The following is a 21,987-nucleotide window of genomic DNA, read 5'->3' as shown; positions in this document are numbered from 1 at the left end:
CCCTTCCCACTGCACATCTCCTGGGAGCCACCACACTCCTCTAAACCCAGTGTGTGTCAATGCCAGGAACTTGTGGGAGAGCTCAAAGATGTGGATCACCCCTCTATGCACACCACTTTGTTAGGATGCAGGAAAAACAGTGCATTTTCCTCCTTTTAACACCCTTTGTCACACTTTTCCCTGAGCAAATTAGCACTATCTCCACGTCTCCCCACAGTCTGCCCAGCACAGCCCTATTCCCTCTGATTATCCCTCCCAGAGCAGAGCCAGAGGATGAACACCAATGCTGGAGCTCCCAGAGACCTGGCTGGTTGCTTGCAGGGCTAATGCTGTTATTTCCACCACCACTGGAAATCTGGGCTTCTCAGGAGCTCAGGAGCTTGGAGAAGGGCTGCAGAGCCACCACCCACAGCACACAGAGAGTCCAGAGGAGCCCACGGAGATGCTCCAAGGCTGGAGCCCCTCTGCTCTGGAGCCAGGTTGGGACAGCTGGGGGGGTTCACCTGGAGAAGAGAAGGCTCCAGGGAGACCTGAGAGCCCCTTGCAGGGCCTAAAGGGGCTCCAGGAGAGCTGGAGAGGGACTGGGGACAAGGGATGGAGGGACAGGACACAGGGAATGGCTTCCCACTGCCAGAGGTCAGGGTTAGATGAGATATTGAGAAGAAATTCTTGTCTGTGAGGGTGGGCAGGCCCTGGAACAGGTTGCCCAGAGAAGCTGTGCCTGCCCCATCCCTGGAAGTGTTTCAGGTCAGGTTGGACAGGGCTTGGAACAACCTGGGCTACTGGAAGGTACCCCTGCCTGTGGCAGGAGATTGGAATGAGATGGTCTTTAAAGCCCATTCCAACCCAAAGCATTCTGTGATTCTCCAGTTCCATGGCCCAGCTGTCAGTCTGGTGCTGCTGGTGGGAGCAGAGGGAGAAAACACCACAAAGGTGTTTGAATAAAAAGCCAGATCAGTCTGTGGCTGTTCCAGGAAATTGTACCTGAGCCTGTGCTCATGCTGTGCTGAGGGGTGAAGCAGCGAGCTCCTGAGCTGCTGTGAGGCAGAGAGGTTGGGAAAGGAGAACGAGGAAGGGAAATTTTCCCTCTGGAGCAGAAATTGAACGCACTCAACACTCCTGAAACCTGCTACGATGAGGTACGTGATCAGCAGTCTCTGCGTAGGAGGGTGGCAGGATTGAAGAGGAGGGCACTGCACACTTACAATACACGCCATTATACGTTTTGCTTCAGAATTACAGATCTTTTAGCAGTTGGTGCTTGAATAAATACAGATTTTTACCTTCTCACCAAGGACTGGGACGACATCATACCTGAGCCACCACAGCACTGCGGGAGCTCAGCCTGAAATGCATGTTCACAATGGATAAGAAATAATGTGTTATTAAGGGTTTGTGTCTGTGAGTCGTGTGGTGGGAGACTCACAGAGCCAGCAGTTAAATCATAGAATCATGGAAGGGTTTGGGCTGGGAGAGACCTTTAAGGTCCATTTAGTTCCGACCTCCTCCCATGGAGCGCAGAATGGAATGGCCGATACAAATGAAAAACTACAATGTGTAGGAAAGGGATCAGGGAAACCAAATAAGGGAGAAATGCATGGATGGACATGGAAAATCTGCTTGGATTTTTGGGATTGGATTTGGCTTTGGGAGCCAAAATCTAGCAATAGGTCTGGTTTTAAGGAGCACTAGGGTTACTTTAAAGCAGAGTCTGTAGGAATGCTTAAATGCTTAGGATGCAGAAAAGGAGGAAAACAGTGCATTTGGGAGAAAAAGATGAATAAAATAATTCCTAGGAGAGATGACACTCTCCTAAACCACTAGCATCCATGCTCACATTTAATGTGGCCAACCAGCCAACGTGTGCCCAAGGGTGGGGAAAGCTTTCTGGGCTCTGCTGCCTGTTTTGAGCTAAGTTCAACGCTGCCACGTCCAGATGGAAGCGGCTCCTTCCCACCAGCATTCCCATCCAGCAGCGAAGATGACCTAGTTAACAACAGAATGGTCAGCCTGATACAGGGCCCAGAAGGCAGGGCTCATCTGGAATTAAATTAAGAAATAATTAAAGGATGTAAGTTCTAATTAAAGTCAGCCTGTGTGTCTTGGTGCAAGAGATGTTGTCAGCTGAGCCCGATGTCAGCCTGTGATGAACACACCTTCCAGGAACCGGCCCCGTGTATGGCTGAGCTCAAAGTGCTGCCTGACGTCCTGATTTCAGAAGCTGGGACTGCACAGCACCAATAAAGCACATTAAACAGATTTAGAGCCGTCTGACAGGTCTCACGCAGGAGCTGTCGATGGGGAATCGTTAGCGAGGCTCCGGGGGGAACATGCCAGTCGATATTTCCATCGATGATCGAGACAAAAATACAAAATCCTCACTCAAAAAATTAGCACATGACAGGAAGATTGATGTAATGGTAAATATTGATGAGGAGAGGAAGAAATGTGAGCTGCTGGGTAATGCTGAGCCCATTCAAACACTGTACAGGATGATACAGCTACAGAGAGGGATTTCAGGCCCTATTTATGAAGAGGGACTGGATCCCAGACAAGAGAGAGCCTCCAGGAAGGCTCAAGGGTCACCACGGGTGAGCAGCCCAGCACAAGGCTCTAATGCGATGCTGTGATGAAAAGAGCTGATGCAGCTATTGGGGGAGCTGCACGTACTGCAGACCTGGGACTGACACTGCCACTCCTGCAATTAAGGTGCCCACGTTTAAAAGGGACACTGAAACAGCAGAGCCCGCAGGGAGGAGTCACAAATTGATCCGAGGGCCGGAGAGAATATCTTGCTGCGAGAGATTTGAGCTATATTGAGTTTATCGATAAAAAATCTGCCACCCACCCAAAACCAGAGCGGTGCCAACTGCTTTTATACAGTGAGACATGCCAAGAGGCAGGCACTGGGAGATGGAGTCCAACAAGTTCTAGCAAGTTTTGGGTCAGGATTAGATGCCTCTCAGGGATGCTTAGAGGATTAGGTAATTCTCAGAAGGTAACCACAGCCTCTTCAGGAGCTTGTGGGCAACATCTATATCCCTGCAGAACACAGGACAACAAAGGAGGGATCTAATAGACCTTTTCTTACCTAAATCCCACCCAAATGACTCCCAGTGGATAACTGGTCCTCTGAGGCCAAGTTCTGCCATGCACCAGGGTGAAGACTCAGGAGATATGTTTAATGGCTTTAAAGTAACAGAGAGTAGGTTTAGATTAGATCTGAGGAAGAAATTCTTCCCTGTGAGGGTGGGGAGGTCCTGGCACAGGTTGCCCAGAGAAGTTGTGGCTGCCCCATCCCTGGAAGTGTCCAAGGCCAGGTTGGACGGGGCTTGGAGCAACCTGGGCTGGTGGAAGGTGTCCCTGCCCATGGCAGGGGGTGAAATGAGGTGAGTTTTAAGGTCCCTTCCAACCCAAACCACTCTGTGATTCTATGAGACAGCACCTTGGAGCAATGAGGAGCTGGGGAGGCACCGAGCTCCTCAAAGGTTCTGAGCTACAAGTATGGCTGGCTATGAGAAGTCCCCATCAAGTCTTGTGCCAGAAGCAAAGCATGAGGGAAAGGGTCCTTCAGTCTTGGAGAAACCCCAGCAGTGATTGCTGGCTGAGCAGCTCAGGAAACACCTCGACCCACTTCTCCCTCTCGGTACCCGGCTGTGGGACTGACGGCTGCTGTGGGTGGGAGCGTTACCTCCCAGGGCTAAAGCATCTCTGTGTTGACTCACTGCAGCAAACACTTTGCTCTCTTGCTTAGGGGAGAATGCAGCCTTGGTTATTTGTTAAAAAATGCCCATCTTCCTCCGCTCGGTTCCCCCTCGGTGATTAACGCCGGCAGGGCTGCCGCTGGTGCTGAGGTGGCTCCTCCTGAGCTGGCACCAGCAGCCTCCCGTCACCCCCAGCAGGGGAGGCAGCCCCAGGTTCAGAGCAGCAGGGCAGGCAGTTGCCATCACAATGTCCCCAGCAAAGGCCCAGGGATGCCCAGCGACCAGGCAGGAAGGGGCCGTGCCCACTCCGATCCCGTTTTCAGAAGCAGCAAGGAGAGGTACCCCGAGGGGAGAGACAAAGGCTGAGCACCAGCCCCAACCCCTGTGGGCATTTTGGGGAACAGAATCCCATCAGTTCTACTGGGAAAGCGCCCAATTCAAGGGAACATGGACCCTTTGGTTGAGACAACAGGAAGCAAAACTTAAAGACTTTGAGTCCTTGTGTGACAGTGCTGCAGGCAGGGAATCAGGGCCAGGCAGGTTTTCAACTGGACTGGAACTGAAATTACAGGGGGCTAAAACCCCCATCCCTGCTTTGGTTTAAAGAAAGGGGCTGGGGGGATCGAAGAAAAAAGCCCTGCAAGTTTCTATGACAACTGATACAGTGAGAGCCCACACTGCAACCTCACTTAACACATTAAAAGCTGCACAGGAACAAGGAAACCCAAAACTTTATTCCACATCAGGTCTGGGAGGGCCATTCCCAGCTGGAGAGCGGGGGCATGGCAAGGGGCTGGTCTGGGGGTGCCCTGGCCTGGGCACCCAGAGCAGGGTGAGTTCAGCCAGCCCCAACAACTCCTTCTGCTGTCCCCTGGGCTCCAGTGACCACCAAAACCAAGCAGTCCTTGTTCTGACCTCCCTTGAGACAACATATTTAGTTTTGGTTTTCAAGGGCATCCGAGTCCTGAAAAATCATGGATCTAGAACGGTTTGGGTTGGAAAGGACCTTAAATATCATCTTCTTCCTCTCCCCTGCCATGGGCAGGGACAACTTCCACTAAACCAGGTGAATCCAAACCTCATCCAACCTTGCCTGGAATGCTTCCAGGGATGGGGCAGCCACAGCTTCTCTGGGCAACCTGTGCCAGGGCCTCACCACCATCACAGGGAGGAATTTCCTCTTAATACCCAGTTTAAATCTCTCCTCTTTTACTTTAATACCATTCCCCCTTGACCCCTCACTGTCTGTCCATGTAAAATTTGTTCTTCTTCATTTTAATAAGCTCCTTTAAGGCCACAATGAGGTGTCCTTGGAGCCTTCTCTTCTCCAGGCTGAACACCCCCAGCTCTCTCAGCCTGTCTCCAGAGCAGAGGGTCCAACCCTTGAAGCATCTTTGTGGCCTCCTCTGGACCCACTGTGGGTGCAGAGCACCCACTATGATCCTCCAGCCCCAACAGGCACAGAAGCCCAGGGTGAGCACTCTCACTGGAGAAGTAATGAAAAAGAAAATGTGTAAGAGCTGTATTCACCCAGACTTCACCAAAACAGTGGTTTTCAGCAGGACCCAGAGGGTGGTTGGCACTGAACAGGCTCCCCAGGGCAGTGGGCACAGCCCCAAGGCTGCCAGAGGTGCAGGAGGGTTTGGATGATCCTCTGGGGCACAGGGGGTGACTCTGGGGATGGGCCTGTGCAGGGCCAGGGGTTGGACTCAGTGATCCTTGTGGGTCCCTCCAACTCAGCATATCCTGTGATTCTGTGATCCTGTAATACTGTGACTCTGTGACTTACCAGGCACATAATGCAGTGCTGCCCTCCCAGGCTGCCTGGAGAGGGGGGGCAAGAGCAGGACCCTGAGCAGGGGGCCCTGTGCTGTTCCCTGGGCACAAACTGGCACCAGTTTTACAGCTTCAGAAGCAAATGGCAATATTAGCTTGAGTGAAGAGCCCAGATGCCACTGGGCAAACCAGTGGGGTGATGGCCTCCTCCACGCCCGAGTTTCTGCTGGATCCCTGCCAGCTCTGCTCCTCACCAGGGCTGTGTCCTGCTCCCTCTGCAGCCACAGAGGAACTGATCCAAGGCAACCCTCTGCCATGCCATAAGATACCTCCCACTGTCCATTCCCACTGCTCCTAACCCCTAGCTCCCTCTTACTTACCCCTGCCCATTCCTGCTTCTCCTAACCCCCTGCTCCCAGGTTGCTCAGGGTCAGCTCTGCTCTCTGTTCCCAGACTGGCATTTGTTGCACAACCACATTTCTCCAAAGTGCCTTTTCAGGATTCCCTTCCTTTCCCAGCACTCCAAGAGGATTAAAGCCCTTCTGCCTGCCTGGAGCTTAGTCTCTGAATCCAATGGCTAAATTCCAGGGGAAATATTGCTGAAGTTTGCTGTAGAGTTTCAATGGCTGAACCCCCCAGTAAGATACCATGACCAGCACTGGAATCTCCTTGAATTATGTTGTGTGTAAAGGAGTTCCCAACTCTCCAGTAACTGCCTTAGCCAGGATCTGGGGTTGGAAGTGAGGAGCCCATGTTCATAATCTCTTCTGGAGGGCTCCACTCCCCTTCAGCTGCCAACCTGCACCCACCCCACAGACCCCAACACCTCTCTTCCACCCTCCAACCATTCTGAACATCCCATCCCAGAGATGCTGGTGGTGGCACTTCATCCTTTCCTACAACTGCAGCTGGGAAAAGTGTTCTCCAACCCTGCTGGGGGTGGAGTTGGGGGCAGTTTCTAGTAGCATTGAGTTCAGTACAGAGAGATGGTCTTGGCATTGCTTCCCCTACCCCATCTCTCCCTGCCATCATCAGCACCATCTCTCTCTCCCCACTTTCCTCGTGTGTCCTCCTCCCACTGCTCAGCACCGGGAACCTGAGCTACCTGCTGAGCATCCCAGCTGAATGACTCTCAGCCACCGCAGAAGAAGTCAAACACAGCCCATATGTGTGTGATTATCATCATTACCAGAGCAATAATGTCTGAGTGAAGGAGGCAACGAAATGAACACTCAGCTCAGGAACACATCGCGCTTACTATGATGGCCCTTAATGCTTCCAGAATGTAAATACTGATTTCTAGATCCTTAAAACCACCACGGTTTTACAAGATAATGATTCAGCAAGGAAACACTTTCATCTAAGTGCTGGCACGGAAAGGTTTGAGCCTGGGAGATGAAATGCTCTGCTGTAAGAGGAGGGTGACAAGGAATTAGCTGCGGAGACAGCTTGGTGTAATGACTGCGAGGCAAAACAAACAGGAGCTGCTGCTTTCTGGGAGGTGGTTTCAAAGGTTCCTCGTGTGTTTACACATCTGAGGCTGCAGGACAGAGGCGGGGGCAGCCTTTAATCTGAGATGGAGACAGATCTACCTGGAAGGGCTGTGGGATTCTGCTGGAGCAGGAATGGTCTCCGAGACAGCAGGGCTCTCCAGCACAGCCACACTGTCCCAAGGGATGGGAGGAGCGGATCAATGGAGAGCCTTTTGTGTCACTACAGCTGTGTCTCTCTTGACACCTCAAAGTGCCTGGCAGATATTCCCTGCTCCCAAGTGACAGCTCTCCTGACAGCTGAGCATCGCTCTCGGCACAGGAGACGGCGCGGGGAGGGACGCGGCAGCTCCCACCGCAAATCAGTGACACTTTAATTAAGCCCAGGTATTTCAGTCTGCATTTGCCAGGGGTTTTATGAGTGTTATTACTACCAACAGTTCCTCCTGGTTTGAAGAAACTGAGTTCCAGTTGGTGCCTGACACTGAAGAGCAAATGTGTGCCTGGGGGAATCAGCAAACACCCCGGCCAACCTCAGTTCCTGACAAGACGCTTCCACCCAGACAGTTATTACCTCCTGTCCCAGAAGAGCCTATTCCTGTCTCTGAGCAAGGAGTCCTTCAGTCCTCAGCCCATGGCTCCTTGCTTGAGAAACTGCCTTGAGAGAGCAGCCAGGGCCCTCTCTTAGAAGTTTGGAAGAGCCTCAAGAAGCCTGGATATTTTAACAGCTGTATAAGCATCTTAAAAAAACCTGGGGTGACAAAGGAGTGAGCAAGTCAGAGGCCGGACTCATCCCACTCAGTGTTTCTTCCCCAATCCCTACAAGATCTGGTCAGATCCCAGATGGAGCTAGGCTGCAGCCAGGGTTGTCCAAACAGCATCAGATGGGAATTATTAGCTCAGGATATATCAGTCTTACATCTGAACAACCTGCTTTGGAAACACAGGAGGCAATCTGTCCCTGTTCACACAAGATGGCTGGAGCAGCCAGTGCAGGTGAGGACACCCGTGCAGATGTTGACTCACATCTGCAATTGTGGCCATTCCAAACACACCAGGCTCCTCTCCCAGGCCTTTCAGCTATGGGAACTCTTCGTCTGCCTGTTCTACCTTGCCTGGTCTCTACCCCTTTCAGTTCACAATTGATGTAACTTTTCTTAAAATTAATGCTTCAGCCTTCTCTACTCGGCCTGCAACCCTCCATTTAACATGGAAAGAGGGAATTTCCCAGACCACAAGCCTGGAGTGCCAGCTCCTGACATTGGCCAGCTCTTGCAGGAACATCCATAAGCTCACTGAAGCCCTTGGAAGCAGAAGTGCCTCCCCCAGAGCGGGCAGCAGCATTTCAGATCCACTGGCTACAACTTGAACACCTCTGACTTCCCTTCCTTTCCACCCCATATTTGGGGCAACCCAGAAGGAGATCTTTACCTTTAAATGGATGGACTGGGTGGAGAGGAAGGGCCATCAAAGGCTGGTGGGTGAGGGTGGACACCTCTCCATGCCCTTGATGAGCACTGGGATATTCCAGGCACTTAGGGAACACCCAGCTGCTGGCTGAGACAGACTGATGATAACTATGGGGTGAGGACAGCATTTCCATTTCTGAAGGGAAGAGGCAGCAAAGGAGGGAACTCAGGGCAACACAAGAAAACTCAGCTTGATGGGGTGTCCAGGGAGGAGGAGGAGGGCACCTGATCAGAGAAAGCTGAATGTGGCAGGAATGGAGCAAGAGTCACTCCCAGAACAGGTGGTGACAAAACCCACTGCTGATATTTCTGGCATGTGTGTCTTTCCTTTTGCTATTTCCACAACCTCCATCTGCTGAGAGCCCCACCTGAGAGCAGGGCTGCTCTGACCCTGCTCCTGCAGCTCAGGGCTTTGGTGGCAGGGGAGCTGCTGCCCTGGAAGCCAGAAAAGGAAAAGCAGAGGCGAGGCACAGTCAAGTTTGCTCTGGCACACGGGAGCTGCAGGAGCAGCCACCGACTGTCAGACTTCTCTCGGATCACCAGCCTTGCCACACAGATGTGTCCATGAACCAGCACAGCTCAGCTCTGGGAACCAGCTGCTTCCCACGCTCTGGCTGCTCACCACCACCCTGCCCAGGGCTCGGGGAACTGGGAGTGAGGGCTGTGGAGCTGCTGCAGAAGAGCTGAGCTCTCCCAAGCTCCTGGCAGGTCCACCAGCCCTCTGGCAAGTTTGCAGGGATCTTTCTCTGCTGAGGAAGACCAGCACCAGTCCTGCCAGAGACTAAAGGGTCTGTAAAGCATCTGGTCCGGCCTTTCAGATGGGTTGCAACAGTGCCAGTGGCACCCAGTGGATCAAAAAGCCAAATGGGCTGGGGGTAGTGGTCACAAACTTACCAGTCACAACCCCAAAACAGCCACTGTAGAGCATAAATAGGATGGACATTAACCAGTGTTATGACTAGCCAAGTCACAGCTGGTATCACAAGCTGCTGAGCCGAACCATGGAGGTCCCGTGGCCTCCTGGCACAGAGGAACAAGCACCCATAAGACAACCTGTATCTACAAGAGCTCCTGCCCCAGCGCTCCCCACTCTGACCCAACAGCTCCACGCCTTCACTGAGATGGGAAGCCCGTGTTCTCCCACTCAAGGTAGGGAAACATTCCTCATTTCTCACAGGCGATGAGTTATAAATGTAGCACCGCAAATTGTTGCTACCTGCCGCCAAAACCACCCCGCAGGAAATCCCCACAGTAAAAGCTTTTTTTTTCCTCTTGCTTAAAGCCTCTCCAAAGCTTCAGCTGGAATAGAGACACAGGAGATGCTTCAATCTGTTCTAAGCCTGCTTGTCAAGACACAGACTCCTCACAAGCACACAGTAGCAGTACAGAAAGGAGCACCGAAATCCTGGACAGCTACTGGGAGAGGTCACAGAAACACGGCGATGATCCTTTGCCAAATGTGTGTTAATTTTGTTGTTGCGTCCACAGTGACTCCATAACCTCCTGGGATATTCCTCTGATCTCCCAGAAAGCCATACGGGATTAAACAGCCTGGGAAATGGCTCTGGCTGTATTTCCACAAGTGTTGAGCTGCCTGCAGTCCTGGAAAGATGATGAGCTGCACTGCCTTGGGGTGAGAGGGCAGAGGAGCTCCCTGAAATCAGACTGTCAGTACGGACCTAGAAACCAGCACCGAGCTATAGAAACTTTTGGTGGCATAAAGAGGGACCAGCAGATAAGTGAGGAACACACGCACACACACACACACACACACACACACACACACACTTGCTCTCCCATCAGGGAGCAGGCAGGTCTGTATGATGCCCTGTGACACAGCCTGCCTTCCTTGGACATGCTCCCTCTGATGCCAAGCCCAGCTCGGATCAAGGATGCTGCCAGGGTGCTCACACTGCTGGGATGAATCACTGCAGGAACCCTTTGGAAAGCAGCAAAGGGCAGAAGGACAGTGAGTTTTAAAGAAGAACTTTCCTCACCCTAATTCATTCTGAATTTTCCAAAACCATGCTGCTCTGACAATCCTGCCTGTCAGAGCACTGTCCCATAACTCCAAATCCACCTGTGGCTTTTCAGTCACAAGAAAGGTGACAACCTACAGACCTTCACTCCCCCAAGGAGAGCAAGAGCAACACGAGGTCCCACACACAGCGTGCTCAGCAGCACAAAACCCAATTCCATGTCAGAGCAGAATCCAACCTCTCAGCAGGGAGACTCTGCCATTATCCAAATGATGACAGCAACAAATCCATCCTTCCAGCAGGCACAACCTTCTTGCTTGAAGGTGCCGTGCCGGGGTGAGGCTCTGCTACCTGCTCTGCACACTAAGTAAACAACAGCCCATGTTACTGGGGTGGTTTGCAGCAACTTTGCTCATGTCCATGACTGCAAACAGCCTTTCCCCCCTCCCCAGCTCATCGTGCTGTTCCAAACCCAGCGGATGGAAGAGGACAGACATCAGTGTCAGAGCACGGCGATGGCAGACGCGCGGCGAGCTCGGCCCGCGGTGACACGGAACGAAACCCTTCGATCCTCCATCGCAGCTCAGCTGTGCAAACCAGGAGCAGAGGGAGCCAGAGGTGGGAAAGGTCAGCCCTGCTCCCAGCTCTGGCCCTCAGGCTCAGCCAAGCTGTCATGGTTCCTTCTGACCTGATTGAGCGATTTGCATATGCCCCGAAGCCAGGATGACTGACAGCCCTTCCACTGTTATCCTCACTGGTGTAATTGCAGCAGCTATTCTTGTACATTGAAATGTCTAATCTTAGCAAGGCACGGAGCTGCTGGGGAATATGGACCAGCCGGGAATTTCCATGCAATTACTCACCACTGCTGCTGGCACTTACTTTGGCTGGTAGAAGTCCTTCTTGTCCGCAGACCCCAGGCTCTGTAAAACACAAAAGACAGAGGTATTTATTTTTTAATCCTTTGCCAAGCAAGTATCACTGATGAGGGTGTGTGGGGAGCAGGGAAAGGACATCTCTATTATTTTTCTGCCCGGTGGGTCTGGGTGGGCTGGATGGCACAGCTCAGACCTGCAGCCACCCAGCAGACATAGGGAGAGCCCACAGCAACCAAGGATGTATTAAATAGAGAGCTAAATCAAAGATGAGGGGATGCATTAGGTCTGAAATCAATGCATTCAGGCATGTCTGTATCTCCTTGCACCTGCAGAAGTGTCAGGAGGGCACTTGTGTCCTTTTGACTCTGCCCAGCTGGAAAGAGGACAAAATGCAGGGTTTTATTCAGGGACCAAGCCACCACCACTGCAGAGACCCTCTGGCAGGGCAGGGGTGAGCCCTAGGCCCACACTTCCCCCAGGAGCAGGACCACAAAATCCTTCTGCCAAAAAAACAACATCCGACCCCAAGCACGCGCAAAACTGGGAAGCAGAGACAGCCCCGATACTCGCTCAGGTTCCCATTGCTGCCAGCTCCATCCCCAGCACGATCTAGCAGAAGTTTGAGAGAACCACAGATGGGTTACCAGGGTGTCAGGGTCCCCTGGGAGACCCCAGCCCGGCTGATCCTCCCCATGGGGACCCTGGGGGCAATCGGCACTCTACAGACCCCACTTCGGGTGTAAGGCAGGGCACGTGCACAACAGGGAGCACGGGCACAGCACCAGGCCTGGCCCCGCTGTCTGATGCATCCCACAGACACCACAGGCTCTCTCCCAACACTTCCTGACACCCACAGTGGGGGCTGGACCCCCACCCTGCTCCGAGGCCGCGGGGCATGGGGACAGGCTGTGCCCAGCTCGGCGGGTTCCTCACAGTCCTGGGACAGACAGACACAGACCCACCAGACCTGGGTGTCGGCAAAGCTGTCTCACAGCCACAGCCCTCTCCTCCTCCTCCTTGCCCTGCTGGTCCCGGGGCTGATCGTGGTCCTGGCTGTGCCGGTGGGCAGTAGCGTGTGCCAGGCTGGTGCCGCTCGCGGGGGAGCCCGCTCGGGCTCCGGGGCGGCTGTTGTAGTTTTGCTCCGTGGTTGCCAGGCAATGCCGAGCTCCAGTTCGAAACAGCGGGAGCAGCGGGGCCGAATGCTAATCAGGGCTGGAAGAGCAATCCCAAAGCTTCCCCTCGCCAGCCAAAGCCACAGGGAGCTCCCACCCTGGGGCTGAAAAGCCAGCAGGGAGAAGAGGGCCCCAGCTTTTAAGCAGGCGGGGATCCACTGTCACCAAAACATCCCCCAAAAAGGATCTCTGGCCAAGTCAGCGAGATGGGGACATAGTTTGGTGGTGGCCGACCCTCTCCATGGCACAGAGACGTTGGTCAGTCAATGGCACAGTGGGGAGGCTGCCACCACCCCACAGCGTGGGGTACGTGGGTCTGGATGCGCATCACCCTCGTGCTCATCTCGGGGCACACATCTGACTCCATCTCGGGGTAGGGCTGGGAGCACACAAGGAGCAGCCCTTTAAGGTGGGAAACTCCTTGGAAATGGCTGAAGCTGTGTCAGGGCAGGGTTAGGCTGGATATCAGGAAAAGGTTCTTCCCCCAGAGGGTGGTTGGCACTGAACAGGCTCCCCAGGGCAGTGGGCACAGCCCCAAGGCTGCCAGAGCTCCAGGAGCATTTTGGTGATGCTCTCAGGGACAGAGTGGGATTGTTGGGGTGCTTGTGAAAAGCCAGGAGTTGAACTCGATGATCCTTGTGTCTCTTCCAGCTCAGGAGATTCTCTGATTCTCTGGTTCTAAGATCTCACCTGCCCACGTGCCAATTGCCACGTCGGTGGAAGAGCTCTGAGCAATTCCCACCAGCTGGAGACAGGTTCACTCCCAGGCTCTCCCTGCTGCTTCTCTAACCTGACAGCAGCAAGAACCTACAGAAAAGCTCCAGGGATCAACAGCCAGAGACCAAATTGGGGTGATCCAGCACTGGCACAGCATGCCCAGAGAGGTGGGGGAGTCTCCATCCTTGGAGACATCCAAGACCCACTGGACAAGGCCCTAGGTGTGTGGGACAGGTGAGCAGGGTTGGGCTGGGTGATCTCCAGGAGACCCTAAACCACTCCAAGCGTTCCTGAGGCAGCAGAGAAATGAGCACAGCAGTAACTGCACAGGGTGAGCACAGGGGGAGTGATGGGACTGTCCTCCAAGCCCACAGCATATCACTGTTGCAGCTACTGATTGGTTTCAACAAAGCTCATGAGTCACAACCAATTCAGTTCCTTCTGCTCTCTGTCCTGGTGGGGATCACAGACAGCTCTTGATATTTAAGGAGAAACCACGTGCAAACAGTTTTCTCAACACTATTGAAACAACACCTGGAAAACCTGCACCCCACACAGCCAGACACCCCCCTAGCTATGGCTGAGATCCATGGGAAAAGCTTCCAGCAATGCCAAGGCCAGGACTAAGAAGATTTTCAATATCTGTGATAAAACAATGAGGCACTAACTTTGCAGAGAGATAAACCCCCCCCAGCAATAAATTGGGCAGTGATGGCAGTAATGACGAGCCAAAATTACTGATTTTAAAGCTCAGTAAGAAAATAGCAAATAAGTAGGAGAAGCAGAATTCCAGCAATATGACCAAGGAATTGGGACTGGAGCAAGACCAGGAGCAGGGCTATTGCCCCTGCACAGCCCTGAGGAGAACGGGGCCATGCCCAGCAGGCAGATGGAGTTACACAGGTCCATCCCACCATGCTGAATCTCTCTCTGCCAAGCAAGCACAAAACCAAGGTGGCATTGGATCCAGAGGGCTCCAGGGGAGCATCAGGAATCACCAGTGAACTGAAGAGAGCTTGCTGGAGGCCTTTCCAAGGGCAGGGACATCACAACAACCTGGTAGGAACTGGTCCAGAGCATCGAGAGAGCTCAGAGCAGAACCTGGGAAGAGCCTTCCAATCAGGGAATCACTGATGGTTTGAAGAGATTAATGAGGAATCAGGTAGGGAGTGGGTGATGGGAGGCTGAGGGCAGGACCTAGTGTGGGCAGTGCCCGCTGTGGTGTCACACACGAAGGGACAGCAGTGTGGGCTGGGACAGTGCCACAGTGCCACCAGCCCCCACTGCTGTCTCAGCATCCCCCAGAGGGGAAGCTTACGGAAAAGTGGCCAAAGAAAGGGCAGGATGTAAGGAAGAAGAGTGGGAAAAGGGAACACACAGCCTGGATCTTAGGAACAACGTCCTGGTGTTGGATTGAACAGTTTCCAGCAGGAGGGATAGGGCAGGTTTCACAGTGCTGGCTGGATAAACCAGTGCACAGGGGACTGGCCTTGCTTTTCCTGCCGGTGCCTGAAAACGTGGGAGCTGAAAGGAGCAACTGAGCAAAAGGTGGCCTGGTGTTCTCCCGTGCCTTCTGGGAGGAAAGATCAGTTCCATCCAAACTGAGAGGGGATCTGCAGGCTTTCATCTCCGCAAGCAAACAGTAAAAGCCCAAAGGCCAGCCTGCGTGTGTGCACTGCTCTTGGATGGTCTCCAGGCCTCCAGGGGAGTGTCTGCTCATGACTCCTGTGCATCAAGGCATGGCTGGGCACTCCAGAGAGGCACGGCTGCAGCGGGATGGCTCAGCTCCCAAAGAAATCTTGGAGACCCACAGCCTCCCAGAGACCCCCTGCTGTTGCTCAGGATGCTGGGGAGACCCTGGCCTTCCTGGGATGGGGGCAGTGGAGCATCACCCGGTTCAGAGGGTCCCCTGTGAGCCCCAAGCCTGCAGTGTGAGTCACCTCCAGTGGGACTTGCTGCTTGCTTACTTCACTGATGACTCAGGGTTTAGGAAGCACAGTTTAAATCCCTTAATGAAATAATGGAGAGAGTAATTTTTATCAGCCTATCTCTCTAAAACAAATACCTCAAGTGAGGCTAGAGGTGCCCACCTCCATCCTTTTCTCTCAAGATATCGTGGGCATGGGCAGCATGGAGGCACTAGGGGGGCATGAGCAGCCCCTGCTGCCCTGGCATGTGGCACCGGGCAAAGCAGCCACCAAAAGTTATCAGCCCTCCATCCCTCTGGTGTTCATGCTCCTGCTGCCAGCAGTGCCAGGAGAAGGAGAGACACCAGGGTGCTGTCCCAGATGATGGATGTCCTATCCCTGGAAGTGTCCAAGGCCAGGTTGGATGGGGCTTGGAGCAACCTGGGATAGTGGAAGGTGTCCCTGCCCATGGAATTGCAGGGAATAAGAATGTCTTTAAGGTCCCTTCCAACCCAAACCCTTCCATGGTTCTATGATTCTATGGCCCCAGAGCCTGGCAGTGCCCCAGTGCCTGTCTCCCCTGGGTGTGTGCCTTTGAGCACCTGCCCTTTTGGATGTGGCTGGGCATAACCTGGGATTGATTTTCTCTGGAAAGAAACCAACCACTGGAGCAGAGGCAGCAGCAGAGGGGGACACTGATGTCAAGCTCCTGGGTGCTAGGATGTTGGCTATCAAGAAGCAGGGACTGCCTGCCAATATTATCAACAAAGTCTTGTCTCGAGGTCACTGCCGTTTCCATCAGCATCCTCTGTCTCTCCCCACACACGAGCTGGGCTCACACTGCCCTCGGTTAAGGGACCTCTGTGTGATGCTCAGAGCCCTCTGCTCTGGCAGAAAAGCCTGACATCAATGCTGGAAATGCAGCCTCACAGAAACACCTGGGAAATGCTGCAAAGGAAAGGGAAGGCAACAGGACACCAGCTTCCCTGGGGTTTTTAGAAACAGAAGATCACAGAACAGGTTGGAAGGGACCTTAAAACTCATCTTATTCCAAGCCCCCACTGTGGGCAGGGACATCTTCCACCAGCCCAGGTTGCTCCAAGCCCCGTCCAACCTGGCCTTGGACACTTCCAGGGATCCAGGGGCAGCCACAGCTTCTCTGGGCAACCTGTGCCAGGGCCTGCCCACCCTCACAGGGAACACTTTCTTTCTAATACCCAATCTAAATCTCCTATTTTTCAGCTTAAAGCCATTCCCTCTTGTCCTGTCCCTCCAGGCCCTCATCCAAAGTCCCTCTCCAGCTCTCTTAAAGACCCTTTAAGCCCTGGAAGGGGCTCAAAGGTCTCCCTGGAGCCTTCTCTTCTCCAGGCTGGACACCCCCAGCTCTCCCAGCCTGGCTCCAGAGCAGAGGTACAACCAACCCAAGCTGAGGTGAGAGGCCAGACTAGATTTACCAGCCATAAGGACCCATGCTGAGGTTCTCAAAAATCACCTCTGCCAGGGTATAAAAATGCAGCCTCCCAAACCAGCAAAGCAACACCCAGTGACATCAGGACCTGTGCTAGGGCTTGTCCAGAGAAGATGTCTCATCTTCAGGTGGTGTTCCCAGAACTGCCCTTCCCAACCCTCCCCTGGTGCAGGGTGATGGCAGGGACACACAGGTGACATCCCAGCTCCCTCTGGCACTGCTCCTGGTGCACATAAGACATGTACAAAGTGTTACAGACATTTCTGGGCTCATCTCTATTTAAAACACAACCTACAATTTTCCAAGGGCTTTTTTAGCCTGTTGGTTTGAGTCCAGAGGAGGGCACAGGCTGGAGCCCCTCTGCTCTGGAGCCAGGCTGGGAGAGCTGGGGGGGTTCACCTGGAGAAGAGAAGGCTCCAGGGAGACCTGAGAGCCCCTGCCAGGGCCTAAAGGGGCTCCAGGAGAGTTGGAGAGGGACTGGGGACAAGGGATGGAGGGACAGGACAGGGGGGAATGGCTTCCCACTGCCAGAGGGATACTGGGGATGATGATGGGATACTGGGGAGAAATTCTGTGAGGGTGGGCAGGTCCTGGCACAGGTTGCCCAGAGAAGCTGTGGCTGCCCCATCCCTGGGAGTGTCCAAGGCCAGGTTGGATGCGGCTTGGAGCAACCTGGGAAGGTTGGAAGGTGTCCCTGTCCATGGCAGGGGGTGGGATAGGATGATCTTTAAGGTCCCTCCAACCCAACAACATTCCTTGATTCTACGAATCTGGGCCAACATGAGTGCTTGAATTTGTTCACCTAATTTCACTTTTCATGCACTAACTACACAATTTTGCAAGTTCTTTAATTTCTATATTTCATAAGCTCCAGTTACACCACACAGATAACATACCAGGCCAGCTCCCCTGGGCCAGCTCGTCTCCAGAGCCAGCCTTGCTGGTCCCTGGTCAGAATTAGCACAACATGCTGCAGACAGGAATGATGAGTGATACAAAGGAGTGTGCTGAATTCCAAAATTCAGCCAAGCTGGGGAGATAACAGACGCTGGGTTGGAAACAAGGATGCTCACGGAGAGGCTAAGACAGATACCTCTGTATTATTTATTTATTCCCGCCAGCAGACATCAATCTCGTTGTACTTTTTCCTCTCCTAAATGTTGCCAAACATAATCTCAGCTCATCTTTTTTTCTAGGCAGTGTCCCTGGGAGAATGAAGTTATTAGTGAGGCTGGAGAAGCCTCATGCAATTATTTAGAAACTACACCAAAATAATCCCCGAAGACCGGCGGCTGCTCGCAGGTGGCAGCTTTCGAAGTCATTCCAATAAAATCTGGCTCAGTAACTCCCAGTGTAATCAATGCCCACACAAACAAATGAGAGAAAAACCAAGGGATGAGTTATTTTTCCATGCCAGAAGAGGATTCTGCAAAGCAAACTTGGGGGCCATGGCTGGCAGAGGGCTGTGCCCTGCCATTCTCACCTGCTCACCTGCCTCAGTGCCCCTGAGCTGGGCTCCTGAGCTGGGCTGGGCATTCCAGGAGGGGCTGGACACAGGTAGGAGGTGCTTGGCCCCCAGGGCAGGACAGGGATGTGGAACCAAGGCAGCACAGCCTGCCTCCCCCATGCCAGCTTCTCCCCCTGGATCCTGGTGGTTCTGCTCCCAGGCACAGCCATTCCTCAGGCTCTGTGCATCTGCAACATGCTGCAGTTATGAGTAATCGGGAGGTGATGCCTGACTGTCGGAAAGGGAAGATAATTCAGAGCCTGGGATGCGAGTGGTTGTTTGGGAGGAGGAGGAAGGCAATGTCAGCCCCCACCCGAGCTACCAGCACCCCCTAAGCACGGGCTGGAGCAGCCTGGGGCTGGGCAAACCGTGCTCCCCATCTCCCTTCAGCCCCCTGGCACGGGCTTTGCCAAGAAACCAAAGGGCTGTGAGAATTCTGCCTCCTCCCTGGCAGACCCTGACTTGCTTCCACGGGATTCAGCTCCTATCCCAGCTGCCCCCAGCACCAGATCCCTGAAACAGCCCCAGCAGGGCCAGGACCTCGGGCTAGTACAGCTCTGAGCATCCCCAAAACATGAATGGAGGTCAGATGAACCCTCAGATCCTCAGACCTGAATTTCAGGCTGGATGAGCCAGGTTGCTCAGCCAAAAATCCTGGGTGATAACTCCTGCCTGGGGGGAGCTCCAGGTCACCAGGCTGGCAGCAGCTCTGCACCCCCAAAGGCCAGCTGGGATGGAGAGCAGATCTCAGCTGAGTGCTGGAGGACAGGGGGGATCGAGGAATGGAGAACAGGGGTGTCTAATAAAGGGTCACACAGCCAAACAAAATCTGGTGGCAGGGGAAGGGTCGGGGGGGCAAACAGTGCTGCTCAGGTGGAAAGGCCTGGCTGGAGGGCGGGAGGGAGGAGGACACATGCCCCCAGGAATAAGGAAAAGGTCTTTGTTGGAGGAGGGCACCAGTGGATCATGGGGAGGTGTGGGAGCCACCGATGTGTGCCAGCCCCAGCCTCTCACCAGAGTGATCCTGCCTCCTCCTGCCTCAGCTACAAAGGCTCTGAGGAGAGAATGGTGATTCCCTGCAGACCCAGCCCAGCCAGGGGAGGATGCCAATCGCTCCAGAATGGTCATTCTTCAGCAGCAACCTCATCCCAGACAGCTCTGGAGCAGGAGCCTGACCCAGCTATCACACCCTGACCCCGTGCACACACACGGGGCATTGATGCACATCCAAGTTGGGCTTTGAGTCCAATGGAAGTTGAAAAACAAGTTGGAAAACAGAGAAGAATGGTTTGGAGCATTTAGGGGGGAAGGAGAAGGGAAACATGGCTATGCACACATGGTACACTGAAGTAATCCTGAGAACAGAGCCCAGGCCCTGCAACCACCCCACAGCAGAACAGCTCAGCCCTCACCTGAGAGCTGGAGGAGTTTCTGGTGTCCTCCAGGCAGCTCTCCTTTTTGGACACACCACAGATTCACATGGGAAGAGGTGCTGTGCCTCCCTGATGCCACAGTAATTGCTCAGACACTGACCTGAACCCAGCACCTCACAGTGCCAGGAGGGGGGAACCCACACTCAGGGGCTGAATGCTCATCTCTGGTCACTCATCCATCCTCACATCTAGGGCCCAGGGGGAGAGACCTTGGTGTTTTTCTAGGAGCTGAAATGCAAATGTAAACCTGGTTCTTTGGAAAATGGGGTTCATCTTCCCCCAGAGGGTGGTTGGCTCTGAACAGGTTCCCCAGGGCAGTGGTCATGGCCTCAAGGCTGCCAGAGTGTTTGGACAACGCTCTCAGGGACAGGGTGGGATTGTTGGGATGTCCTATGCAGGGCTGGCGGTTGGACTGGGTGATCCTTGTGGGTCCCTTCCAGCTCAAGGTATTCCATGATTCTGCGATCTCTCCCAGCCCCAGGACAGTGATGGGACATTTGCCCCATCACCAAAACCCCTCCCTCCAGATCACAGCTTTGCAGCTCAGCCTGGCCCTGCCAACAGGTTGTTCTCTTCAGGGCCAGGCCAAGCTGGAGCAGTGCCAAATTGCCCAACATCATTAATTCTGCTTCCTCCTCAGAGCTCGCCCTCACAGTCGCACTGCCCAGCAGAGCATGGATGCTCGTACACCTGTGCTGGGCAGAGGGGAAAGGCAGCCAGGCTCCAGTGCTGGCACAGCTCCACTGACCCCTCGCCTCCCACGTCTCCTGCCACTCAGCAGTTACACGTGTCCACACAGCTGGGCTGGTGCAGCACAGACCCTCCCAGTCACTCTGGCTTCCTCATCAGCTGGGTAAAGAGGACTGACTCCAACCCTGCCTGCCCTCCTGCCGGGGGAAAAGCGAGTCTGCTAATGAGCATCTGCCAACACCCCTCATTAAACAAGTCCATTTGCAGTCTGTCTTTGCCTTCCCACCCTCTGGGAGCATCCTCCCAGCCCTGCTTTCCCCAGCTGAGCCTCTTCCCAGCCGTGCTCCCCGTGCTCACCTGCAACCCCCTCACAGCTAGGGCTGACCCAAGCTCCAAAGCATTTCTTCACCGAGACCTCACCAGGTCCCCACTTTGTATTCCCCACTCCTGTTGCCTGCAGGAGTTCAGTGTAGCCATGCACACACCCACAGGCTCCGTGGGAGAGTGTCCTGAGGAAGGAGCTCCTGGAGCCACGCCGGGGTCGGCTCAGCCCGACCCTGCACTTGCTGCTCGGGGCAGCCTCTCCCGATGAAAGAACTTGTCAAATTGCTGGCAAAACCACCGGGGCTTGTCAACCCGCCAGCCCAACAGCACCCAGAGTGACATGCACGCACGGGCGTGGGCACCTGTGCTCCGTGGTTGCACCAATCCAGCCCTCTGCAGAGCCCAGGAGGGCACAGGAGCTGCCGAGCTGCACAGTCACCCATCGCCAGTGCCACCCGTGGGCCACACACCCTCCACTCTCCACCTTATTTCTCTTTCATGATTACAGCCTGCAAACTATTATAGCAACTCAGAGCACGTCGGGAAGGAGCTGTGCTTGGGCTTAAGTGTTTGCAGGATCAGGGCTGAGCTGAACATGCTGCTATTTATAGCACAAAGCCCCGAGTACGGCACGAGCTGGAGGGAAGCGTGGCCGGGTTTGCGTTTCTGCTAAAACCTGGTGGGTTTTCTTATTTTGCCTCATTTTGGGGATGTCAGCTGTCTGATCTCATAACTGCATTCATGTGCTGCCTGGTATTTACAAATGTTTTTGTTAGTTTTTAATCTCTGGGCACACCAGCTCATAGAGTCACTGAGTGGTTTGGGCTGGAAGCTCATCTCATTCCACCCCCTTGCCCTGAGCAAGGACACCTTCCATTAGACCAGGTTGATCCAAGCTGTGCCCAATCCAGTCTTGAGTACTTCCATCCTCCTACATGTTTATACTGGTTTATAGGTGAAGCTCTACATTTCATCACTGATAGAAAAAATAAAGAAGGCACGAAGAGACGCTGGATCTGAGTAGTCAGCTCACAGCTCCCAGGGCCTGCAGCTAATTACACCCGTCCTCCAGCGTGTACTTCACACGCAGCACCATGAGCCCGCAGCCTGGCTGGGTGTCAGGCAGCCTGACAGCAGCTCTGCCCGCCAGCCGGGCTAATTATAGCATGGGGAGCAAATGAGGGTGCCCTCCCTCTCCTCCCCTCCCCTTCCCTCTCCTCTTTTCCCTTCATTCCCTTCCCTCCCTCCCTTCCCCTCCACTTCTCTCCCCTCCCCTCCTCATCAGCTCCAACCTCCCTGACACGGAGGACCCAGGGCTGCAGCTGGGGCTGGGAAAGAGCTTTCCCTGAGGCAAGCAGGGTGGGCAGCAGAAGGATGAGGGTCTCCAGGAGAGTGGCAGGGAGTGTCCAAGGGCCCTGACCCCACCACAGGGCACCTTGGCAGGGAATAGACTCACCAACACCCCCCATCCTT

The 21,987-nt window shown here is 54.0% G+C and overlaps 1 protein-coding gene across 4 annotated transcripts in view; it reads right to left on the bottom strand.

Annotated features, from left to right (window-relative positions):
• Positions 1 to 21,987, bottom strand: part of LOC114064542 (ankyrin repeat and fibronectin type-III domain-containing protein 1-like) — a 192,935-nt gene that overhangs the window by 62,115 nt on the left and 108,833 nt on the right. For 3 of the 4 annotated variants that reach the window (XM_027897710.1, XM_027897708.1, XM_027897709.1), the window contains exon 4: positions 11,301 to 11,341. In XM_027897710.1, the coding sequence (XP_027753511.1) occupies positions 11,301 to 11,341 (41 nt within the window). Of the gene's footprint in view, positions 1 to 11,300; positions 11,342 to 12,263; positions 12,279 to 21,987 lie in introns of those variants that run through there. The other variant, XM_027897714.1, reaches the window with a different exon arrangement.

The sequence above is a fragment of the Empidonax traillii genome, unplaced genomic scaffold (genome assembly GCF_003031625.1).
Source record: "Empidonax traillii isolate 1590-97213 ecotype Southwest subspecies unplaced genomic scaffold, ASM303162v1 scaffold555:size490716, whole genome shotgun sequence".
In the NCBI taxonomy this organism is placed as follows: Eukaryota; Metazoa; Chordata; class Aves; order Passeriformes; family Tyrannidae; genus Empidonax; species Empidonax traillii.
Note: the sequence above shows the minus strand (reverse complement) of the source record. Positions and strands in the feature narration are given on the sequence as shown.